The sequence below is a fragment of the Epinephelus lanceolatus genome, chromosome 4 (genome assembly GCF_041903045.1).
Source record: "Epinephelus lanceolatus isolate andai-2023 chromosome 4, ASM4190304v1, whole genome shotgun sequence".
NCBI classification, from domain to species: domain Eukaryota; kingdom Metazoa; phylum Chordata; class Actinopteri; order Perciformes; family Serranidae; genus Epinephelus; species Epinephelus lanceolatus.
In genome coordinates this window covers 45,384,110-45,410,337 of record NC_135737.1, presented here as the reverse complement: position 1 = coordinate 45,410,337, position 26,228 = coordinate 45,384,110, and the positions used below count along the sequence as shown (strand labels likewise).

The window sequence follows — 26,228 nt, the reverse complement described above, 5'->3', positions numbered from 1 at the left end:
AATGGAGCTACAGCCAGCAGCCATTAGCTTAGCTTATCTTAGCATAAAGACTGGAAACAGGGGAAAATAGCTAGCGTGACTCTGTAGGAGCGTCAAATAACCTGCCCACCAGTGCTTCTAAAACGTATTACTTAGCCTTTTTATGTTGTTTGTTTCCACATGTACATGCATCGGAATTGTGGTTAACGAGGGAGTTATCAGCAGGACTGTTTCTCGGCCAAACTCCAGTGACTTTTGAGATCCAGGGGGTTTTTTGCATCCAAAACATAATCACGAACTTGGACTGTCAATACAAAAAACAATGACAAAATATAAACAAACCAGCCTTTTAAATAAAACAGCGAGATGTTTTTCTTCAACAACAAAGAAGAAAAGCCATCAGAGTCCAGTTCATCACATGTGGCTCTGATTTAAATTTAATTATAGTGATAAATAAGACGAATAGCTCATCACAGCGCTGGGCGAATGTTTCATATCAGTAATAGACTAAACAGACATCCGAGGAGGTGTCAGTGAGAGACGAAGAAGAAGCTGTAGGGAGAGCAGCCTGTTCTTATCAACGAACATTTCGTGTTGCATCTCTGACATGTTGAAAATGATTTAATAATTTTGGGCAACTAAAAGAAGCCTGAAGCAAAAATGTTTATTTTCTTAAGAGAAATCATTGGAGACGTAGAGGGAACATAGCTATGGGCTAATTCCTGTTAGCTGTTTGGTTCCTATCATTTCTTTGGACTTGTCTGTGTGTGATACTGTTTAAATTACAAATCAGTAACACACACACACACACACACACACACACACACACACACACACACACACGACCATGTGCAGATGCATGTCTCAGGCTGGTACACGTCTCACGTTCCTTCATAGGCCACCACAGACCGTACCTCAGAACGCTTAACCTTTGACCTCCACCATCCGGCTTTGAAACCTCCCTACACATACACACCTCTCCCTGCTGGCCCAATGATGACTTTACAACATGCCTTTAGTGTGTAAACACACACACTTACACACACACACTGCTCTTTGCCTCGGGGAGGTCAACAGGTGCCCTCAGAAGCTCTTTGCACCAGCTGGTTTTTAGGAGGCAACTTTTGGTGCAGTACCTGAATGTGGCCAGCAGAGTGCGGTAGTGTGTGCGTGAGAGAAAGAGAGAGAGAGAGAGAGTGTGTGTGTGTGTGTGTGTGTGTGTGTGTGTGTGTATGTATGTATTGGAAAAGATTCTGCTTGCCCTTTGGCAGTGTGTGTGTTCCCGATTCAAGAGTTTGTACATGTGTACATCTGTGAATATGTGTTTATGTTTAAGTCTGTCTGCACCTTGTGTGTGTGTCTGTGTGTGTGTGTGTGCACATGGGGAGGTACATAAGGGACAAAACCTTGCTGAGCACATGTGGTCACTGTCTGAAGAGGAAAGCAAGCAAGGAAAGGAAAGAAAAGGAGAGCAAAAGGAAAGAAACGGCAAGAAAGGAAAGATTTTCTTACACCCTAGAAAAGATGAAATAGTGAAAAGACAACAGGAAATTAAAGGGCGAGGAAGAGAGGAGATAGAGAAATGATACAACATGGACAGAAAGAACGTAACAGGAAAAAAATTGACAATGGTGAAAGAGAAAGAAAGTGAAAGATGAGCTGGGTCAATCTGGCTCGTCATCCTCTGCGATCACAGCTCCACAAGTGAAAAACAGAAGAAAGAAAAACACGAAGAGAAAGAAGCAGAAAAAAAGGAACAAAGTGGAAAACTAAAATCCCAAAGACTCCAGATGAAAACCCAAGATATAAACTCAAAAACGGAAACAAGGGAGGGGTTATTAGAGGGGGAGCCAGTTGGCCGAAGCGTCCAAAACAAACCCACAGGTATTCCCTCATTTACCAACAAACATCTGTTTATTTTGTCTCCACACCATTCAATAAATACAAAATACAAACCATATTCCATGTTCATAAACGACAATGATAGAAAATTCATAAAATATTACTTAATTCGAAACAGAAATAGAAACAACCGAAGCAGAGAAGCAACGGGAGGTGAAGGCAAAGCTCTTATTAGTATGACAGTGAAATAACAACCAGCTGAACCATTTCAGGCTGCGTGACTGAGTGGAAATATTACAACGAATCAAAGTTCCAGAAAAGATGGGGTATGGCACTGTTTCCCAGTTTCCAAACTGTTTTTTAACCCTGCTTTGCCACCCAGGAAGTTTACTGTTTCTGTATTGCCAAATGGTCGTATTCTTTAATGGTATAAAACACACACACAGTCACGCTCACAGACACACACATTCAGTCAAATTTAAGTAACACTTTCCTCTATCCAGTGAGAGCAGGGAGAGCTACAGTACAGTAGCTATGGCTGTACTTCAAAAAGAAGCCCTGTCGATGAAATACAACTCGCGCAATCTTGCCAAAGTTTGCCCCTCAAAGCAGCCGGACCAACGGCGGAAGGATCCCATTCATCAGCCGTGTTGTATTTCTACATATATACTGTTTGTCCTGTTTGGAAAACTGAGCAATAAAGAAATTCCAGCAAAAACGGACGGCAGGAAGCAGAAGGCGAAAGGTTTGTAAAGTCCAGTTGGTCCTCTTCGTAGCTTCATCCCTTCACTCAACGAGTCTTTAGAGAATTTCTGTTTTGTCTCCATCTCTGCTCCTCTCTGTTCATTACAATCCTGAAGCTGATAACAGGGTGGGTGTGAGGTGAGGTGAGGTGAGGGAGGGAGGGAGGGTGGGGAGACCCAGTGTGCAGCTCTGGGTTTGGGTCCATCAGGGAGGAAAGGGTGGTTCATGTGGGTCCACACAGATCATTGTCTCTGGGTTCGCCTTTTGTCTGGAGCTTTCGTCACATTGTCTTCCTCTTTGGAATCTATGGAGAGCAGGAAAATCACGTTATATCTATGCCGCGTTTGAAACATCATCATCAAGACAGCGAAACAAGAGAAGACTTTTTAAATGACTGCGTAAATGAATGACATTTCTCTGTATATTTTACCGATCATCTTTGCTGTCACTGGTTTGTGTACGTATGTGTTCATTGCTTACCAAGGCATTCAGGACAGCACGCGCCCTCTTTGCGGGTGATGTTGGTGCAGGTCAGTACTGGACACTGCTTCCTCTGACACTTCGTCACACCATGCTGTGGAGAATAAGAGAGAAATATGGAGGGTTGATGAGAAGAAAGCACAAGGTGGTGTGACCTGAACGTATCACAACAAGCTGTGAACACAACACTGACATATTAGCATTGTTTTAAGTTGATATAGCCAACATGTTAGCAAACAGCTGCCTGTTTACACATCCAGAAGACATGGGGCATTTATTTGTAGTCCTATCTTCACTCTTCACTTTTGGTCTCCACCAACTTATGACAAAAGTATATGGCTATTTTGCAGCTAAATGCTTCCCTATGTCGACCAGCTAGTTGCTAACTTTAGCCCCTTTTACACTGCCTGTTCATGGTGGGAATGTTGCGCTGTTATTCCACCTTGCCACTCTTTATAAATGGAACCATCCCTGAACAGGGGACATAGTTGTCTCGCCTTTAAGCATGACAGCGTCAAATCGACATCTTTGTAAAACGGACAGCCGGCAGGACAATGTCATAGGCAACATCAGTGTGATGTTTTAAAGATGTGTTATGCATGTCACCCATTGTCGGGAGATTTATAATGCAGCTAGAAACAGTTAGCAGCTAACTCGAAGAAGAAGAACAGCAGCCACAGACTGTGGGGCAGTACGTTTACATGACATGAAGAAAATGGATTTATTGTGTTAGTTCGACTAAAGCTGGACTTTTAAAATCCATGTAAACATTTTAGTCTAATTAAAATGGTACTAAATCGAATTTCGGACTAAGTCGGACTAAAACACCCAGATAATGTGACTCCTGCATGTACACAGTCAATCAGACCCAAACTGGCCGAGGTGCTCTGAGCATGTGCCACAGTTTCCGCCCCGGGCTTTGACTCGGAAGTCGAATAGCATTAAATGTGTAAGAGAAGAAGAAGCCGGTAACAACATGGAGAAATCTACATCCAGAGCCGTGACTTTTTGGACAGACGGAACGTACAGGGCTGTAAAGTTGTCCACCATGGTACCAGTTAGCAGCTAGCTAACCGTAGCTAACTTTGTCAGTTGTTTGGTCTGTGACGTAATAGGTCAACAGGAAAAAGGTCCAATGCTAACAAGCTGAAAGGGGGCATATCTCCACCTATCATAGCGGAATCACACATACTTAGATCAATCAATCGATTCCCCTCCCGTGCTTGTATACTGGGACAAGGACAGTAGTCCAGTTAAATGGCCTCTTTGAGCTGTAACTGTAGCTCCACTTCACTGTGCATGTAAACGTACTGACTGAGGTCTAGGAGCTCCTTACACTCCGAGCAGAGGGCCACATCAACCACGATATTACAGGGATGGTAAATTATTTATATTGCAATGTTATGCCTTTGTTATTGTTTAGAAAGCGTTGCCGACCGTACTAAAATTTTACACTGGGGCAGCTTTATGTTGTTTGGTTCTGTGTATAAAGCAAAGGTGGCGTAATAAAAGGACTTCGCAGAGGCCCCATCACACAGTCTGTGCTGTTTGGTGCTGGGCAGGTGGTGCACAATGTGTTTATCAGAGACTCTTTACTTAAAGAATCTGCGTGCTGTGTCTGGAAACTGTTGATGAGAGCGGCGAGTATGAGCCAAACCAGTAAAGCTGCAGGCCGTAAAACCAAAACAGTGAGGCGAAGGACGCTAAAAGGCTGCGTAGATCGGAGGGAACGGCAGAGTTGGCGATAATTCTCTGTGAGCAACCCGTTTCATATTGCTCAGTCATTTGGCCAATTGATCATATAAACGTAGCAGCTTTAAACTCTAATTAGACAAAAGTACAACAGCCCTGCCAGAGTCCAGGCTTTAGATCATCAAGATCAGAGCGCTCGTATTTTATGTTTGAACAACTTGGTCTGAACTCTCTGTGAACTGTGATTCATCATTTAAGTGCTGTAATAAAAAGATTGTGGTTTAATATTCCACTCCAAAACATTAATAGAATTAATTAACTTTTAATGAGTTTCCTTCCAGCCGTCCTCATAACCAACAACTTTACTATATTTAAGTGACATGTCAGCAAAGAAATAATATTTACTCTAGGCTCGTATTTCTCAGGAGCCTCATTACTTACATCACACCAGCAGTTAATGCACTTCATCTCCCCCACCGGCGGCACCCAGGGATGCCAGTTGTCACTGTTCTGGTAATAGTTCTTGCCAAATTTGCAGTGCCTCGGGCCATCTGCTTGCATCATGTCGCTGTGCTCCAGGCCTGCAGCCGTCTTCTCCTCCTCCGGACACTCCTTACAGCAGTCGGAGGGATTACGTCTTACGGGATGACTGCAGGTCAACACCGGACATGTCACCTTCTCACAGTGCACCTCCCCTGAAGATCCCTGTGGACGTAATGTAGCATTAGCAGGTTAGCAGCAGTTATTTTTATTCTAGCATAAAATGCAACTGACTTGTTTCTTTTTCCACACGGATAGTTAAAAAGTCTGAACACTGCCTGAGGTCGAACTTATGAGAAACGCATTTATGTCTCAGTTTCTTTGGACTCTAGATAAATGATCCATTAAGGGATTTTGGAAAGTAAATCCAGCCAGATGTGAACGGGTTTAGTGGTGTATATTTACCTTGCAAGTGCAGACGGCACATTTAATGTAGCCAAAGGGAGGCACAAAGGGATGCCACGTGGTTCCTGGGGCGTGCATCTTCTGGTCTCCTTCAAAGTAGCAACCTGAGAGAAAGGAAAGAGACGAAAAAATGTTACAGTCAGCGAGAAAAAGCCTGAATGATTCAAAGTCTACATGAAAGGAAGACAGTGTTAAGACATGTAGAAACAATACAAAAAAGCCTTTAGAGAAAAAAATAGTTTAAAAAAGACGCGTCAGTCAGAGACAAGAGAGGTAGTACCTACCCTCAGGATGTTCGTCCACCCTCTCTGGAACTTTCATATCCTTGGGCTCCTTCCTCTCTGCACAGGAAAAAGGAAATGGAGACATAAAAACAGAATTAGTTTTCAACTTTATGATTTCTGTCAGGAGCACGGTGGGAATTCACCCAAAAGAATAAAATCTACTCACAACCTGAGACTCCAAGCAGCATTACTGCTATAAAACATAATGTCACATATTCATGCACCTCATTTAAAACCAAAACAAAAACTGTCCCGTCTTACCATCACAGATCGGGCAGCATTTGTCCTGAGGCTGAATGGTGCGGGTGCAGGTCAACACCGGACAGATGACCGGATCACAGATCACAGTTCGCTTCTGCAGAAAAAAGACGAGAGGTATGTTTTGTATTAGACACAAAATGACAAACAATATTCAGTCCTAACATGCACTCTGCAAACAAACTCCCAGCCTCTCTTCCACTGAGTGCCACAACATGCCTCCGAGTTGATTAAACCATCAAAGAGCTCTTTTAACAAACACATTTAATTGCTTCCTCTGTGTTTGTTGTCTTTACCTGGCAGCTGCAGGAGACACACTTGTCGTAGTTGGGAGTCCAGCGGGAGCCGTGAGCCTGGTGCTGGTTCTCGAAGAAGCAGGTATGGGGGTCTTTCTTCAGCTCCTCGGGGTCCTTCACAAAGAGGTCGTCAAACTCAGCCTCCTCCACGTCTGCCCTGGTCCCCAGCTCACAGTTGTTGGGCACGTGGACCTGGAGACAGGAAATGTGCGGAGAACAGAAAGAAGGGAGAGACGGAGGTGGAGGACATAAAAGGAAAACAAGAGCACAGTGTAAAGAGGTGGTTGTGGGTGAAATGTGTTGAGATAAAAGGGGGGAAATGAAAGAGAAGCAGAGGGAGGAAAGAAAGATATCGGGTGGTTAGGACGTTAGAGACTGCTTGGCCGCACCTGACTCAAGGCTGGTCTCAAGCTGATTTGTTAATTGTTCCTAAATGGAGCGTTTCAAGCAGATGGCTGTTTATGTGTTGGACCTGTTTGCTATTAAAACAGCTGGACCCTTCTGTTGTGTGTGTGTGTGTGTGTGTGTGTGTGTCATCACTTTCTTTGTTAGCCTAAAGAACTCATCAACCGCTACACCTGTGGAGCTGCCAAGAGGTTTGTGGGTGACTGAGAGCTGCATTTGTGAGCATTTCTGAACCCCAATAAAACTTTTACTTTCTTCAACAAAGTGTCTCCGGGCAGACAGCACCTGCCAGTGAAAGTGTGTGTCTGAGTCGGCTGCTGAGTGCTGAGCGCTGAGAGAGCAATCACATGGACACGTAAACGCTCAGATGGCAAAAGGAGGCCCCGAGGACTCTGCTGCTCTTCTTTCATCTAATCACTTATTTTACTTTATCGTGTTTTTCCATGCAAGAGTTTATTGTTGTGCTGTTATTGCCAACAGGGGATGAGGGTGTAGCAAAAGCTAAATTATACTGACTTATAATGTAAACAAATATATTTCACTGGTGCATCTCAGGTTAGGAGCTACAAAGTGATCTTTTTTCCTTGGTCTCACATCTTAAGGCTCATTAATACTTAATCACGTACGAAAATAGATACGTCCGTTTCAAACATTGTGAACGTCACTGCCGTCATACTTCCACACGTCCTTTATGTTGGCATAGATACAGCCAACAGATGGCAATAGACGGTGAGTCAAAAGTTATACACAACAATAAATGAGGAGACAGTGGTGGAGGTTGTAATGTTGTACCTCTGGAGCTAGTGTTGTAGATGGTGGCGGTCTGTGCAGCCATATGGACGGAGAATTCTTTTCACTATGTTACCGATTTATTCTGTTCCACCATTATTTAAAAGTCTTCGCTGTCTCCTTAAGTCATATCTCATTTGAGCTACTCCACACTGCCTTCACAATCTCTGGAGGTGTAGACAAAAGGCACCGTCCGTCTCTGTATCTAACACTGAGAATGCATGAGCTAACATTTTAGCACTCTGTGGCACAATCATTTTTAAATTTGAAAAGATTTGTTCAGTTTAGCTGCAATTTATGGTTGGAAATGTGTAATATAGCTTGTGCCCTCAATGTTTCCCATATTAAATGGACCTGCACTTATATAGCGGTCAGTCCTGTGATAGTCTGGCGACCTGTCCAGGATGAACCCCACTTATCGCCCAGTGTCAGCTGGGATAGGCTCCAGCTATCCACAACCCCCAATAGGATAAGCGGTTACAGAAAATGGATTGTATAGTGCATTTCTAGTCTGCTGACCTCTCAAAGTGCGTTAACACTACATGTCAAATTTACCCATTCTCTGGTGGCCAAGGCTACAATACAAGCTGCCATCTGCTTCTCAGTTTTAAACACACTCACACCCCAATGGTAAAGCCACTGGGAGCGATTTGGGGTTTATTGCCTTGCCCAAGGATACTGAGATGTGCAGGCTGGAAGAGCTAAGGATCTTCCAAGAAGTGGACCCAAGCTCTACCTTCTGAATCACGGTTCCCCCATTATGATAAATCAATATTTCGATGCAAAAGTTTGAGCACAAATCATGTAATCCAGAGCTTTTATTTTGAAGTGTAAAAAATTGGCGACATGGACCTTGAACTAATGAATAAGGAGAAATCGGGACCCCATGGCTGGACCAGTTGGGAACCACTGACCCAATCCCTCCTTGTTGGGTCCCGTTGTGAAGGTGGACTTGCTTGCACTGTTGGCATTTTATTGTGTCATGGTTGTAAAATGGTTTTCTTGTAGTGGTAAAACAGATGGAACAGCGCGGAAAATGGTTTTGTCACGCTTGTCCAGAGTTGGTGCTGTAGGTGTAGGTGTGGGTTTTGCATTTCTTTCCCCATTTTAAGTTGCTAATTCATAATTTTATCAGAAAATCTGCGATCTTTAAATTCTTGTTACGCCAAAAAATGTCAAAAATGTTTCCTCAGTGTGTGTTCACGTCATTGCCTCTACAATGAATGTAATAATGAGAGACTAAAACTCTTCACTGAATTAGAGACTCATGAAATTGTTTTAGAAACATTTGCAGCTCTAAAAGCCTGAGTGAAAACCCTGGCCTATTCTATCAACAGAAGACACTGGCTTAAACTGAATAACTGAACCACATCTGAATGTAAAGTTGCAGCTTGTCTTCACGTACCCGTCCTCGTATTTCTCCTCGGGGGTTGGTCTTGGTGCTGACCTGGATGAAGGCTGTTCCCTGGTCCAGGTGTTGCAGTAACTCAACACCGATGTCCTTCAACACTCCCTGAGCCTGGAGGAGAGATAGGAGAGTGTGTTTGAGTGTGTATATTTGCATACATTTGTCTTGTATGTATGTGTGTGTGTGTATGCTGACGTACCTGTGAGCCGTAGAAGCCGGTCAGCAGCCTCTTGTGAGTTGTGCTGCTGTCGTCTAATTCTCCGATCTCAGCCAGGCCGTGGAGGTGGGCGTTCACGGTGAGGTCGTCGGCCTTGCTGAGGCCCGCAACGATGATCTCATAATGCAGGTGACACTCTTTGTCCACTGACACCCAGGCGTGGCCAGAGGCGCCGGTTCTTACAGGGGGAGACACAAAGTGGCCGGCCAGAGGGACGGGCAACTCTGGAAGAGAGGAAGATGTTGACATTAGTGATATTTTTCTGCTAGAAAGCAATCCCACGTATTTCTAGCTATCTTATGAATATCATGACCTCCCTCCCACCACCCTGCCCTGCATCCATCGATCCGTACCATGCCTGGGTGCCTCCAGGCCGCTGTAGAGCAGGGCCTTGATCTGCCCCCTCAGCTCCCCCTCCTGGTTGTGAGTCGTGGCCACGTTGATGAACAGCTCGTTCTGCAGCAGCATGTGGATGTGTCGAGCCTCCAGACGACTCCAGCTGCCCTGCGCCTGACCCGTGGCCTTGTTGTACTCTGGCGTCAGGTCGTAAAGCACGGAGCGCTTGTTCCGCCGCCGCGGCTTCAACTCGATAGTGAGGCCGACAAAGTCACTGGTGAGACCTGCGACCTGGACCTGGACGAGGAGGATGAGGGAGAGATGGTTAAAAACTACAACACAGATGTAGCAGTGACTTAACCTTAGGAAAAAAAATAGGTTTTTGTCTTCTTCTATAATCAACTGTAACAAAAAGATGTAGTTGACAAATCCATACCTGGTAGTCGAGTGTGCCGTTATCATGGAGGTTGAAGATGGCGGATCCCACGCCTCCTGTCTTCCCCGGGGTCAGTGCATCACCGCTGGACATCACACTCTGAATAGCTGAGCCAGACAAAGACAGATTAACATCAAAAGTCCACTTAAGAGCACATTCCTGCCCAGATTACTTATCTTAAACCATCACTCTCCCCCTCAGTCTCCCCTAAACTACACTCCAGCCTGACAGCATGCGAGATGAGGCAATGATTTCTGTCATGTTGAAATTTGCTGGTTGTTTGAGGGAGGGGGAGAAAGGGGGCGCGTTACATTCCCTCACGTTCTGCAACCGCACACTCACTCACATTCCCCAAATGTCATGTGTTCACCCAGGAACAGTCATTGAGGGGACAGATTCAATTGAACCACTAATCAGGAGGCGTGTCTGCTTGTGTAATTGCCTGCGTGACCTTCGGGCAAAAACATACATGTTGTTGCACTGTCTGGCAAACACACACACTCACACACACACACACAAAACCCACCCAAGGTTAAGCCTTAGGATGAGGTAACCCTTGTTGAATGCAGTGGGCTTAAAAAGATTGAGCCGAGAGGACAGGAGGGAATGAGTAACAGAGAAGGATGAGAAAAACGCAGAGAGAAAAATTTTTGAAAATGACATGAAGGCAGAAAAAAGCCAGAGAGGAGGAATGACGCCAAGGATACACAAAGAGGACAGCAGATGACGGGATCGAGACGTGGAGGGAAAGAAGGAGAGCGGGAAAGAGAAGGAGGAGGAAGGAGAGGGAGAGGAGTGTGTTGGGTTTGAATTCTTCACACATAACGTCAAGCTGTTAATCACAGCACTGGAACACCAGCAGACTGTGACCTTGGCAGCACCTCTGCCTGTCGGTGTGTAAAACTTGGACTTTTACATATTTGCGTGTCTGATTTTGAGCGTGTTAAGACAACGAGAGCATCTTCTAAAGTGTTTCAAAGTGACACCTCAATGTTCAATGTTCGCGTTCAAGTATGTGTCCCATGAAAAGGCCATATGTGTGTGCTTTAACAGTTTGAGACGATTGGGCCGTCCACAACATTCCAAAAACCTCTCTCTCTCCTTCTTTGTGTCTTTCTCTCACACACACTCACACACACACATATGGACAGACGTGCATACACAGTCTTGGTGGGCCACCAAGTCAAACAGAAGGTCTATAAACATGGTTTTCCCCCAGCGATAAGACTTGAAAGGACCGAGACAGAAAGAAAGAGAAGAAGTATTTATAGAGGCGAATGACAAAAACAGCCACAGATGGACTCGCACAAACCAACTGCAACGCAAAACACATTCTTAGCAACCTCTGTGTTTGTTGCCTCTGCAGTGTTTAGTACCACCTCGCTGGGATAACGTGACGAGAGACATGAAGCAAACTAGAATTACCATCTTGCGGTTACATGCCTCCGCGAAGCCGTCAAGTTGCTGTTACAGTTTACATCCATCTTTAAAAACATGGACGCTTCACACACACACACACACACACACACACAGTTTCAAAGTAGGCACCAAAGATTAGTGTCACCAACTGAGTGACCAAATGTCTCCCCTGCTGTTCCTGAGATAGGATCTTGAATAATCACCGTGAAGTTGACCTTTGACCTTTTGGATATGAAATGTCATCATTTTATCCTACTAGACATTTGTGTAAAAACATTGCCATAATAACTTTGACTTTTGACAGCCAAATTCCAATCAGTTTATTTGTGAGTCCAAGTGGACATTTGTGCCAAATTTGAGGGTATTCCCTCATGGCCTTCTTGAGCTATTGTGTTCACTATAAAGAGACAGATGCAAGGTCACAGTGACCTTAATTCTTGACCATAGAATTCTAAACAGTTTATTTGTGAGTCCAGCTGGATGTTTGTGCCAAATTTGAGAAAATTCCCTCAAGGCCTTCTTGAGGTAACGGTTTCATGAGAGTGAGACAGATGCAAGGTTATTATGACCTTGACCCTTGACCACCAAATTCTTAAGTTCATCCCTGAATCCAAGTGGACATTTGTGCCAATTGGAGAATATTCCTTCAAGGCCTTCTTGAGTAATCATGGTCAAGAGACTAAGATGCAAGGTCACAGTGACCTTGACCACCAAATTCTAATGAGTTTATTTGTGAGTCAAAGTGGATGTTAAAGCCAAATTTGAGGAAATTCACTCAAGGTCTTCTTAAGATAACGGTTTCATGAGAATGAGACGGATGCAAGGTCATAGTGACCTTGACCCTTGACCACCAAAATCTGAAGTTCATCCTTGAGTCCAAGTGGACGTTTGTGCCAAATTTGAGAACATTCCCTCAAGACTGTCTTAAGATATTGTACTGATGAGAATGGGATGGATGCAAGGTCACATTGACCTTAACCTGTGACCAACCAATTCTATGCAGTTCATCCTTGATTCCGAGTGGACATTTGTGCCAAATTTGAGGACATTCCCTCAAGGTCTGCTTGAGCCCACAAGAAGGGGACCGGCGGATGGACCATCGCCAGCGTGGAGGCATATCAAGGTTTCAGTTCACCTGTGTAAAGGTGTTTGATAGCCGGACACTTACTGTCACATGATTTCCTGCCGGTGATGAAGCCAGAGATCTGTCTGGGATCCTGACCCTCGGTTGCCGCGGCGATCTCCAGCTGACCACGTGATAACCAGAAGAGTTCCCGGCTGTTTAAGTCCGTCAGCACCTCCGCGAAGTCCGGGTCCTGCACAGATTGAAACAGTTAGCTCGAGCTGCTACGTGTGGGTCAGTGAGTGAATAAATATAAAACCATGTTCCATGTAAATAGATGCCTTCTCAACACCAGAAACAAAAATGTTATATTATGTTTTTAGGACATGTTGACATGTTGTTAGTACAACACTGACGTGTTACCAGGGCAACCAAACCCCAATGCGTTTAGACAAAAGACAGACTGGTGACATGTCGCCAACTGAACTGAACTTATCCTCTCAGTTTATAGCAAACAGAGATGAGAGAGCCGCACAGATCCCAGAGCAGCACCATCTCCTCCAGATAAGATTAATTCAGCAATCACAAACGCATCGCAGAGTCAGAGACCATTAAGGGCACAAACAGTTGTTACATAAAAACACATGACTTTAAATCAACCTCGCTCACGAGTGCACACTTGGACCCTGGGCGAAAATATGGCTCCCATTGCCTTAACACGTTTCATATTGAGTGAAGTTTAATTTTGAGCAGGCAGACTGGGGGGGGGGCGTTCAGGACGCTGAAAAATGTCGGAGTAATAGGACAGATGTACGAGCGTGTTGAAGAAATGTTACTTTTATGGCTTCAGGGCCTCAGTTCAATATAAATATACACGTGCCATAAATCCACACAGCGAGGAGCCAAAACAGAGACGAGGCTGGGCAGAGGGAAGGTGACTTATACTGGGGAAACTGAATGGGCAGAATAATGTGAGCTAAGTGAGGTGCAAAGGGATATATTTGGGTCCTGCATAAATCAGGTGGAGCAATAACCCTGTCAGGATTACCGGTCCTGTAAAAAATGACTTCACACATTTAAAAATCAGATGTTCGGCTGGTGTGTGTGTGTGTGTGTGTGTGTGTATTCAGAGACGTACAAATAAAAGCAAGTATCATCTTCAGCTACAAACGATGTGCACTCTCTTGTTACTCAGCTAGACTGTAAATGAGTCAGCGTTTTGTGTTTCAGCATCTTGCTCGAGGACACTTGGAGAGGTCATGAGCCAGTTGCTGAGCTCGAACTTTTCACATATTTTCACGGACGGTCTCTCTCACCGCTCGGCCTGAAAGAGGCGCATCGGCCCTTCACGCAATTCCTGGCAGAATTAAAAACAGACCCGCCTTTCATCACTCCTCCTCCTGCCTCCTTCCTCCCTCTATCCATCTCAGCCCACAGACCACTAACCACTGACATGTGTGAGGAGTGTGTACGCAGTCCATCCTCTCTGCCCCCCCGTTCTTCCCCTCTTTCCTCTGTGTCTCTCATCCTTTGCTCACATCTGTCTCCTGCAAAAGTTCCTCTCACACACTTTCTCCCCGCTCTTGTTTTTCCCTCTCCATCCATTTTTCTTGTCATGTCTCAGGGTAGTTAGCTGTGATCAGAGCGTCCGCGACAACAGCGTTAGGATGTGGTGACCCAACCACATCCGTCTCGGAGCGGAGGGGTGGAGGGGAACCAGGAGTGTGAGTGTGTTGCTGTGTCATATGTTCCTAACCAACAGCAACACCGCTGCTCCTCCAGTCCTGCTCCTTAATTCATCGTCTGTCCCAGATAACACTTTTCCCTCAACCCTCCCACTGAACAGGCTGAATGATGGCTTATTCCAGGAGTGTTTTTCCATATAATTGGGGGGAAACACTCAAGTTTTCAAATGTGAAGATAAAAATGTTTGGTAGAAAATCAGCTGTGAAAAGCTCATGCTGAACCACAGAGCAGGGGCCACTTTTGGAAAAAGACAGGAGGTCAGGGGTGTTGCGAAGATTTGAGGACAACAAGCTTTCCCAGAGGAAAATGTTGCTGATTGAAGTGTTCTTGTATTTGTCTCATCAGAAATAATCGCGCTTCTTATTTGGAGATGACAAAATCTGGATCTGTTTCTCCTAACCTCCACCCCTCTTTAGAAAATCAGCAGGAGTTCCTTTGCTGAGAACAGATCAAATACAGGACTGACACTTGAATTTGATCACTGGGACACATTTTTGAAATTGTGCAGGCTCATTTACGAGCCAATCAAGTTTCCTTTGGGTCTTACTTTTATCTCAAGAGCTGATTGTTTCAGACAAATAAAGATTACTGCAGCAAGAGAGGGGAAAGAGCATTTTCAAATCTCAAATTATGATCGGACTGAGACAAGAGGAGGGCTGTTTCTCAGGAGATGAATTTAAGAAGCATGAGCCGATGGTCAAAGCTCGTACCAATGTTATATTGAGCTGGTTCGGTGGAATTGAACTCAAGTTGGTTTGCCCCCTCAGTGTGGTTCATTTGGGCAGGTGTGAACACAGCAATCACACTCACGTGTGCACCAAAACAACCGGACCGAGACCTTCTTGAAGAGGTGGTCTCAGTCCGGTTACAAACAAACTCTGGTGCGGTTAGTTTGTGGTGAGAAGGTGTTCTGACCTCGATCCAACCAACTGCACTCACATGACACATTGTTTGGGTTAAACATGAGCATGTTACAGACTACCACCACCTGCTGGTATGAAGAGTTATTTCTCTCAGGTGCAGAACATACGTGCTAGTTGCCCGGTGTGTTAAAGTGCAACTTTTTGGCCAGGTGTCACAACAGTCTGCCTTTGTCGTCCCTGGTTTTTTGATGTGGATTTGGAGTGTCTGGGCCTTAAGGTGAGTATCACCGCCGCAGCTGGTGGTTAATGTACGCTGTTACTCACGTGAGAGGTGATGTTGGCTCGGATCTCCCTCAGGATGTGTTGGCGGTACATAAGCTGGACTTTGATGGGCACCACGACGGGCTCTGGGGAGAGAGAGACAGGTTTCTCATTAACGTCTATCAAAAAGGTCAACACCTCAACAGTGGTTTAGGAAAGCTCAGTGGGGATTGGCTGAAACTGATAGACTGACATGGCAACAGAGATCCCAAATGAGGATTCTTGCCTGGTGTTTTCTTAACTTTTTCTTTCAGCGGAGGTATTGCAGGTGTTTTGTTGAAAGGAAACATTTGCCCTTGCAGGGGTGAAAAATCTTAGTCTGGACTTTTTGAAGTTCTGTCTGTCAAACCCACATTTTCTCCACACTCGTCCTTCTGTGTCTTGCGTCTCACCTTTGTCTTTGTGTTTGATAAGGCCTTGAAGGACGAGGATGAAGTGGAGGTTGTTCTCTGTGTCACTCAGCGTCAACATGGCGATGCCTCCCATGCCTGAATTCTCCTCCTCTGATGTCAGCGTCGAGCTGAAAGTCTCTGTACACAAGACATGTGCACATTACCACACTGAGTGTCTGTATTCTCTTACACAACTTCTATACAAATACTCGTCTGTAAACAAAACCCACACTTTTTAGCTGCATTAATCCATGCGAGGCTTTCTGAGGTTATGTGAGAACATATACAATTCTGCTGCTTTGTAAATATTGAGTTTACTGTGCACTGCAACACAAAGACAAAGACACACATGTCTAAAGGAAAAAATAATGCGTGCACACCCACCAGCAAACAGTGCCCTGTGTTTGATGATCTTCCCCTCCACTTCTTCTCGTGTCCCCGTCAATGTGGTCATCTTGACGCGTATCTGCTCAGACTGCAGCTGTCGCATTATGGGCTTCGCCAGGTTCTTCCACACTCCACAGATCTGCACACACAAACAAAAACACAGGCAGGTGAGCTGCAGTATCGAAACAGCACAGAGAGAGACAGATATCCAAACAGACAACTCATGCACATCTGCTAAATACATCAAACCATGTGATTGTACTCTCGACCCCTGGCTGCAAACCTTCAACATAAAGCCACTGCGTCTCCCTGGGAGCCCAGGGAAGAAATGTGGCCGAGTGCCGGCACCTCATAACTCTCAGTTCAGGGGTAATCTCCATTTTAATTAGCGATGCTCTCTGTCCCCCTGCTTAGCAGTGATGTAACATGTGAAAAATCTGTCTAAAAGTTCTGCTCCAGCAGAGTCCCCCCCCCCTCAGTTCCTTTCTTGTGTTGGAGTGTTTTCTCTGAGGTCCTCTGCTGCTTGACACTGACATTTATCTAAAAATAATAATAGGCCAATTTCTTGGACCTGTATTTAGGGGGGCTCCTGCCTCGCTGAACAGAGTGTTCGAGCCTGAAATGGAAGGAGGAGACGTGTGTATTTTGGCAGGAAGTGATGTGTAGTGAGGGAGTGTGTGGACACGCACGCACGGATACTACTGTTACACCAACATATCACTTTACTGATTTATCAGGATAATATTGGCCTTTTATTAAACTCAGTCTTGTTAACCTCTGACCTGATGGCAGCCTCTCAGAGTGACTGAGTGAGTGTTGATGTTTACTGTAATCAGACTCCGTTTGGGATGTTTGGAGAGAGGCAGTGAAGCAAGGAGCCAGTGTCACAGTGTGTGCATGTGTTTATCGTTTATTATTGCAGAGTGAGTTATGGGAAAAGAAGTCAGAGTTTGAGCACAGAGTCATGGAGCGAGAGCATTCATCATACCAGTACTTAACTTCTCTCTCTCTGGGGAAACACACACACACACACACACAGCACGCATAATGAAAACAACACTAATGGAAGCAACAGGGGACAAATTTCTATTTATGTGATGTCTTACCATATCTGACTGTCCCTTGGGGACTCTGTACTCAAACGCAGTCGTCCCATCTGAATCCAGGAAGGCTATTTTACTGGGGCGGTCCATTCTGAAAAGGAAGGGAAGACAGAGGGATCAAAATGGACACTTTTTCTACAGCTCACCACTCACACTGATGAAGTGATAACTTAGGTTAAGCAGCGAGACCACGCTTCTCTGTCCTGCTGATTCAAATCACCTGCACCTCATCAATTCAATCACCTGCTGTGAACTTTACAGGTGTGTCCAACCCTTTGCCCCCTGTTTGTGTCGCTGTGCGTTCCAATCAAAATACTTGCATACTATATAATACGGCAGGAAAAGATTTAGTATGTCCCAGAACTCAGTACGTCAAATGCAGTGTGCCAAAAATACCAGGATATTCTACTACATGTAGTCAGGTTTTGTAGTATGCTCTCATGGCCATTCTGACCCACAATCCTCTGCACAATGTGCTATCAGGTGACTGAATATTAAATGTTTAATTAAATAAAATAATCATAAATATAACCGACAGCAAACAAACACAGGTATTAAACAGCAATGACAGAGGTGTTAGACTCTACCATGTATGCACTTATAATTGCAACATAACATCAGAGCTCTCTGTGTTGACCTCCATTTCGTGCTAGCTTGGTGAATGGCATTTAGTTTTATCTCCATGGTAACAGACATATGAGTAAGAGGGTCAAAGTTCAGGGCGTAACATTATGGGGAAGTAGTGTGTGCATACTGCATGCAACAGTACGTACTCTTTAAGGGCAGCTGCGGTGCATACTAAAAGTAAAACGAAAAAGTAGGAGGTTCAGAACGCACCCTCAGTTCTCATGAGCCCACACCCCAAACCCTTCTTCTCCAGGGCAGCAAAGTGGCTCAGCCGCTAGCACCCTTGCCTCACAACAACATGGTTCTGGATATGAACCCCTGGAAGATTACGCAGCAAGTAGTCTCGCTCACCAGACCTTTGTCAAGAAAAGAAAGGTCTGGCTGGGCCGACTCTCACTTTAAGATTGGAGAAAAAAACGCCCCGGCTTTTTTTATTTCTTTCAACCAATCACAATCGTTCTGGACGGTGCCACAGCAACGGTGCGCTTGCAAAAATATTGCCGGGGGGGGAAACAGGTTTTGGTGTAACATGGCCACAAAAATATCGCCTACAGGATGCGAACCATGGCAGAAAAATAGCTACATCCCCGCAAGATCAAACACCGCAAAAGTTAGTAAAGGACGTGTTGAAAACTGCAACTGGAGGTGGTAGGGCGGGACTTCAGCGGGTGGCTCGTTCCGTCCAATGAGAGGCTGATCTATGCAGCGAACTTCTGCCCACTCAGACTACGCAGCAAGGAGCTCACAGAGACATGTCCTCTGAGTGCTACCACACTCAGAGGACGTCTACCACAAATGACAGATTGTCACCTTTTTTTAAAAAAATATTTGCTGAGGAAAGGAGGAGCAGTGACGCTACTACGGCTGAGCACCTCCAAACTAAAGCTGCAAAACAAATCACAGACGTGGACGTTTCAGCTGTGACACGCCGTGTGTCTTACCTCTGGTATGTGATGGAGAAGGCCAGGCTAGTTCTGGTCAGAGAGAAGCGAGCTCTGGCAACACCGTTGGAGCTGGGCAGCCATGATTCTGTCACTCCTGTCAATACTGCAACAAAGTCTGCAGGAGAGAGGAGTAGATGGGTAATTACTAACACATGCCATGATAAACATTCCTGTTTGTGGAGTTTTTATTGTGCTTTGTGTTTGAGTGTGTGCATATGTGCACGCATGTGTGAGTTCTGCATGAATTGAGTAATGAATGAAAATGAGTACATTTTGGAGGTTTTATTGTCTGTGTTGGTGGTCTGTCCACCTGTCTGTGGCTGCTGGTACTCACCAGTGCGGCTCTCCCCTGCGCCCAGCTCCTCAGAGCTCAGGTAGGATCGGTCGTTGTATGATTTATGGAGGTCACTCTCCTTATCTTTTCCCTTCTCATGGAAATACTCAAAGCTGTCCAGCACAGAGTCAGTCTGTTTCTTGTCATCGTCACCTGGAGAGGGAAAAGACAAGAGTTAAAAAGGTTTGCTGACACCCAGTAGAGATATGTTAGCCTTTGAATGTCGGCCTAAATCAATATCTTTATATTTCGTGGTAGAAATACTTTTAGCAGTAGTGGCATTCTGGTTTCCTGTGTCTGCCTTTGAATCTGTTTTAGTATCTGCAAAGATAAACCAAGTGAACCCAAACATTTCCAAACACTCTGCTACATCGTTCTCAAAGTCTGGCGCACAGATGACACCAAAGCATCAGTTCTCCTTTTTTCCCCTGATTATGTTTTCAGGATGGATGAAGAGTGTGAAATATGCGAACATGTACAGCCAGAGAAAAAGTGACAAATCGAGGCTGAGACAGACAGGTAGGAATTACAGGCAGACAGGCAAGAGATGGTAATAAGGAACGACGTCAGACAGCAATGTCAATTCAGTGCTGACGGCTACATTCTCTGTGTCTTCCTCACTTCCTCTGTCTCGGCCAGGGGTAACTAACCAGCCGAGTCTCTTGCAGTTGAAGTGCTTAAGGAGAACTGGGAGTGACACTGGCGTGCGATCCCAACAATGACCCGCTGTTCCACAGAAAGTGCTGCGCGTCTTGATGTAATGTGTAGACCTAACTGCTCCACACACACACACACACACGCACACACACACACACACACACACACAGTGACACATGCAGCGATGCTCACTCAGCCAAACACAGCCCCACTGACTTGATCTTAAGAAAGAAAACCACAAACTGGGTCTTAGTCAGCCACAAACTGTATTTCTCCGAGGCAGTTTTCTGAGGAGCTCGGCTGGACTGTCTGCTTTCTGTCTTGGTGTCTGATTCACACACACACCTACACACACACACACACACACACACACACACCACCCACAAATCTCAAATCTCATCATTCCTCCCTCACTCCTTTGCTCCACTGGGCATGCTCAAGGGCTTCTGGGTAGTGTCACTCTCGCTTCGCCCCACTTAAGTTAGCAACACTGTATCCTCAGGTGCACTAGTCATTACACACACACACACACACACACAAACACATACACAGACTCCATTTTCCATCACTTACACAAATATACTAGCTGCTTTGGTGCCAAAGCTAAGACAAACACACTCAACCTTTTCCTTAAAACCTGACCACAACACACACACACACACACACACACAGCACAGTGTTGTCCACACACTGCTTTACCTTTACTTTCCATTCCATTACCAGACACACAGCATAGAAAAACACCCAATCTGCTGAATAACAGTGCATCATGACGACCCGCCCTGCGTGCATGCGTGTGTGTGTGTTTGTGTGTGAGCATGTGCGGGGGAGCTCTAATTCTCTAATAAGGTGGAATTGTGTGTGCAGCAGTGTATGGAGACAAGGTAAGTGGCGACGTGTGAATGAGGCTAAGTAGATGGGTGGTACTCTCAGTTGTGGCTGCTTAGAGAAAATGTCCATTTGATGCGGCTGGATGGGAAATCAATTGACCTGCTCATTGTAGCTAACAGCTGCTCTGAAGGCTAACTAGTTGACCCGAGGGTGGGGTGGCAGGCAAAGAAGTGGGAGTGCAACAGGGAAAGACGGAGGAGAAGAAGACAGAGAGGGTATGAATCAAACAAAGAGCAAACAAAAATCGTGGAAAAGAAAACCATAGCATCCCCTCCTCTCAGAGCTATTAATTTTCCCTTTTCCCTGCAGCAATTTCAGCTCACTTGTTTTCTCAGCTGACTGTTTGATGCATTTCAGAGAGCTAGAATCTGGATCACATGTAAAAGAAGACTGAGACGCCTTGAGGGCCAGCAGGTGGTGAGATTGGATCAGCAGATGATTACCTTTAGGACAGGTCTTGCAGCAGTGGCCTGGCAGCAGGATGGGATCGTCACAGTCTGGGTCTGGACAGTCCTGTTTGATGTTCTTGCAGTTTACTTTCCCAAACACCTTGCCACGACGACTCTTTTGCTGCCAGAGGAACACCAGAGACACAGACGCATTAGTCAGCTTAATAAACACACAGCAAGCTGGTTCGACCTGTGACTGCACAGAGGACGTGTAGAGAGGAGCCACGCTCAGACAGAACTCACAGTTTCACAGTGGCACTGGACGCAGTGCATGACACCGAAGGGCTCCCCCAGGTCTGGGTGCCATGTGTCCTCCAGGGAGTAAGACCGACCTCCGAATGAGCATCCTGTAACACAAACACTGCTGATTACACATGGCTGTCTGCAGGTCAAACATCGGGGAGTTATGATCACTGTTTGGCTCTCACCAAACCAGACGCAGTAAAATTGTGATTATGTGTTAAGGTTTTTTCTTTTTAATTGTGCTCGAGTGAATCACAGAGGAATTTAGTCGAGGCATTTTAAGATCAGACTAACACAACGTTCTTTAAGAGCAAGAGAAAGTGCGACTATAGGGCTTTTATGAAGTGTCAGACATGCAGGATGACAGGCTCTGCAGACTGGGCCACTGTACCCCCTTTTTATATTTCACAACAAATAAATCTTGCATAGCTCATTGCCCAGGCATGTTGGATGGAACCGAAACTCGCTGGATGCCTCATGAGTTTTGGGACTGAACCTCTCATCCTGTCTCATCTAAATGATCCATGAGCAGGCGAGGGAGACATTCAATTTTCCACTGAAAGATTATCAAAGATTCCCAGAAATACATAATGTAGGTCAAAGCCTTTTACTGTTAAGAAAAATATCTGATGAAGCATTTTAATAAAGATTGACAGCATGCTGTACGTGCTGTATGACAGTAAACACAAGCAGTAGGAGGTAAGAGGTTGGGGTGGGCGGAGAAAATCAATACAGCGTAGTATGGTATCATCACACAGTGCCAAGTATTGATTTTTTTTATCATATAAATGATTAATATTACAAATACAAATTAGTAACCAACTAGAATAAAACAGTCAACTGCTATTTCAGTTTACTCGATACATTTTGCTGCTAAAAAATGTTTTAAAAAAAAGTGATAACGTATCGTGGTTCTTCACCCCTAGTAAGAAATGCTGTATAAATATTAAAAGGATTATTACAGTTGATACCATACATAGTACAACAGTTTTCCAACATCAGAAATGAAATGAAACAATAGCTATAAAGGGTTTGCCCAAGGGTTTGGCAATCTCTACTATTAAAGGAGCCATTATTAGCCAAAAAAACAAACCAAAAATCTGCCTAGTGCCACAAAATGTACACCAATAATTGCACTGCTATGGATTTACTACAAAGTAATTACTCTGCAGTGGGCTATTTATAATTATTTAGCACTTTAACTTTGCAGCGTTGATGGTGAAAGCAAATTAATCTGTTCACGCACTATAAAATCCTCTATTTTCCTCTGAGACTTTTCCTTATTTTAGATTTGTAAACCTTAGTTAGCCTCGCTAGAGAGACTCCACTCCACTCACCATTGATGCTGAAGTTCAGCAAACTTCAGAAAAAGCCAACCTGGCGTCAGGGGGACATATAGCAGGACATGAACGAAAATTAAGACAACTAAAGCCTGAGTGTGGCAGTGGGAGTGGTGGTTGCTGGGTCCAACAAACATGGACTTTCACCCAGGAGATAGGTGTTTGTGTCCTGTAAGATTACAAAGCCAAACCCTGTTCTTTTGCTCCTAAATCTGACTGTTTGTTGTTGAAGGTAAAAAAAAAAAAAGTCAATTTGTGGTGTTGTACCAATGTAGTGCTTTTATTTTGAAAGAGACTGTATGCAAACTGTACATTTCCTGTGAAAACGGAAGTGTATTTTGAAAAAACAGACAGGTGTGAAGTTGACACAGCGTCCCAGGGCGTCAACAACCAACACACCCAAGATACCTTGGACGTCATATGTGGACGTGGAAAGTCCATGACCAAACGTGGACATGTGACGAGGTTGTAGTCAGAATAAGTTGAAAAAGTAGACATATGACGCACATTTTAGTTGATGAAATGTTTAAACATTTTTTAGTTCAATGTATTTTTACAATCGAAGACTGCAATAATCACTTGAGGCCGACAACAATGACAAATGAAAATATGAATGAAAGTTAATTTTATGTCAAAGCCACAGGGAGCCACTGGAGAGGGTCTAAAGAGCTGCATGTGGCTCCGGAGCCACAGGTTGCCAACCCCTGAGATAAACTATGCAGGAACTGAAGCCTTTTTACAAAGATAAAATGGGCTGAAGGTCAGCACATTGTTGACATTGTTTCACAAGAAATCTGGAGCTGGAGCAGAGCCATAACTATAAAGAACACATCACTGTGTGGCTATACAGAGACTGAACTGTGTTCTGATGCTGCAGGAGATAAAAACAGCTCTCAGTGATATTATTATTATACTACAATCATAATTGGGTGTTAGTCACGCTGTGTTCCTACAGGAATATTATAGTGATCATTGGTTAGGATAACTGCCTGTGAGCAGTGTGTGTCTGTTTGTGTGTGTGTGCACAAACACACACACACACACACACACAAACACACACAGATGTGATGTTACCCCTCGCCAGCTCCACTCGGGCTGATGGCCTGCCTCTCTCACTGCTACCAACCTGGTTCGCATTATTCTTTCATTAAAGTGACTCCACACTTTAAACAGTCCAGTGCAGTTACAGGGAGCCAAACTGTGAGCCGCTCGCTTTGCCTGCAACTCGTGTCTCTGCTGAAATAAATCATCTGCGAGGAGCCAATGCTTGTAATGGAAAGTCGATTGATTACAGTTTCCAGCAGTGAATTACACGTTGAGGCGGCGGTGACCGTGGAGTTCCCACAGTCCTCCACTCCACAGTTAGTTACCTTATGAAAACCGCAAGCAGCTCTGTGCGCAGGGGCTTTCACACATGAATCAAATGGCATTCACTGCGGTTATGACTCAGATGTTTGCCTCTAGTTTACACATGAGGAGACTCAGGCGCTGGAGAACAATTCAAGGGAAATGGGGATTCGCAAAATTTGGTATGTATGCCTTCACAGAGGAGGAAGAGGAGGCTCTTTTTACTTTAAAAGATGTGTGTTAATATGTTTTAAAGAGAGGCTAGCCGGGCTATTGCGACACTTGGCGTGCAGCTCTCAAGCGGCTGAACTGGGGTCATAACCTGGCGCAGCAGGCACCACAACACGCCAGGCTTCACCAGAAAAGTTGCTAATTTAAAGAGTTCTTGTTTTTTAAGCAAAACTATGCATCCGTCATACTTAAAATTCATTAGGTGACAGTAATGGTGTCCTCAAAGTAATTCGGCATGACTGTAATGACAAATGGCAGCACTAATTTTTTAATCGTGACTTCTAATTGTCACTCTTAGCTCGCTGCTGCCCCCTTCGGCGTGTGTTCGCTCGTAACATTTTGCGGAGGAGGGCTGACTACTTTTGAAGATTTAAACTGTTGTGTAAGTGTTGTTATTGTGTTTGATAGCAGCCGAATTATAGATTGGCACCTATATTAACTGAAAATATGTAGTCGCTTTACAGTCTCTCAGAATCACAATCTCCAGGACTAGTTGAATTAAAACTTACACCTTTTTGAACGGAGTTTTGCTGCTGTGTTTTGTGGACTACCTCACACACTGGTGAGCTCCTTCTTGCAGCCAAAGGAAACAAACTTAATAAGTTTTAAATACATGTGTGACGTCTCTTACCTGACACGGCTTTGGATGGCACCGGCTCTCTCTCTGACTGGATGGGCAGAGAGGGAGACTTGAGCCGCGAGGCCGCTCCGGTGTGCAGCCACGCGCAGCTCAGTACGCACAGCAAGGAGCGGAGCGCGCGGGGAACCAGCATCCCAAAAACCCTCCTCTTCTTAAGGTCTCTCCACGAAATACTTCCCTCAAACCTTCCGATATGGAGTTCTTTATACAGCCACTGCCGACTTGACTACACTCCCTGACAGAAACTTTTCCTCCGTGCGTCCAAGTCTCCTCCTCACGGTGTCATTAGTTTGAAAGTCTCCTGTTTTAAATCATCCGAGCTTCAGTTTTCCGAAGACAGGACATAGCCAGCTGTGTCTGTCCTCAGTACCAGCAGCCTCCTCACAGTGCCGTCCCTCTCTGTTTTATAGCCTGCTCTCCTGACAGCTTGAAGCGGCCACCGGCCGGGGGGAGGAGGAGGAGGAGGAGGGGGAAATGATGATGGGTGGAGGTGGGAGTGGGAGTGGAGGTGGGGGTGGGTGATGGAAAAGGGAAATTGACGCCTCTATCAATTCACTAACGCTTCAGATATGGAAATGAGCCTGTGTCTGAATCATTTAATGGGATACCAAAAACTTCCATAACACTGTTTTTATCCCAGAAAAAGTCCAGGGAGCAGAGTGAGGCTGTAAATATGGAGCATATGTTTCCTACCAGAGTTCCCTGTTTTTATTTACACATGTAAAAGTTTAGGCAGAGTGACATGTTGCTTTATCTTGATGGTTAGAAAACCTGTGTGACGTGCCAAATGTTTCCTTATTATTTTTTTATTTTCTGATTGTTTGTCACATCCTCCTGAGACTTGAACTTTTGTTTGATATGCATTTTTAATTTCTCCGAGCTATTTGGGATCAGTAGGATCTGATGAGTATAAAAAACTAAATATTGTCAGCAATAATAAAGTCCCAGTGTCCTCAAACAGGATGATAATAAAGTTCCAGTGTCATCAAACAGGACGATAATAAAGTCCCAGTGTCCTCAAACAGGACGGTAATAAAGTTCCAGTGTTCTCTAACAAGACACCATACTGTCCTCCAATGAGACTACATTTAAGTTCCCAACGTCCTTCAGTGAGCTGATG

The 26,228-nt window shown here is 44.8% G+C and overlaps 1 protein-coding gene across 1 annotated transcript; it reads right to left on the bottom strand.

The window, feature by feature from the left end:
- Positions 1-1,874: 1,874 nt before the first annotated feature.
- chrd (chordin) lies at positions 1,875-25,539 on the bottom strand. The gene is made up of 21 exons (XM_033630619.2): positions 25,100-25,539; positions 21,551-21,654; positions 21,302-21,428; positions 19,311-19,463; positions 18,974-19,091; positions 17,409-17,496; positions 16,300-16,441; positions 15,916-16,053; positions 15,527-15,609; positions 12,699-12,846; positions 10,112-10,218; positions 9,693-9,972; positions 9,322-9,563; positions 9,120-9,233; positions 6,521-6,712; positions 6,228-6,321; positions 5,967-6,023; positions 5,683-5,786; positions 5,179-5,442; positions 3,046-3,139; positions 1,875-2,869 (listed from the first exon to the last, which is right to left on the bottom strand). The coding sequence occupies exons 1-21, from the start codon at positions 25,239-25,241 to the stop codon at positions 2,808-2,810; spliced, it is 2,853 nt and encodes a 950-aa protein (XP_033486510.2). The 5' UTR covers positions 25,242-25,539; the 3' UTR covers positions 1,875-2,807.
- Positions 25,540-26,228: the final 689 nt, after the last annotated feature.

Bases quoted from the DNA above. Each gene is read 5' to 3' on its own strand.
- chrd (XM_033630619.2), bottom strand. From the start codon at position 25,241: ATGCTGGTTCCCCGCGCGCTCCGCTCCTTGCTGTGCGTACTGAGCTGC. The intron at 19,092-19,310 runs GTGAGTACCAGC...TCTCTCCTGCAG, and splicing joins CGCAGGGGAGAGCCGCACTG to ACTTTGTTGCAGTATTGACA. The intron at 9,564-9,692 runs GTACGGATCGAT...CCTCTCTTCCAG, and splicing joins CCTGGAGGCACCCAGGCATG to AGTTGCCCGTCCCTCTGGCC.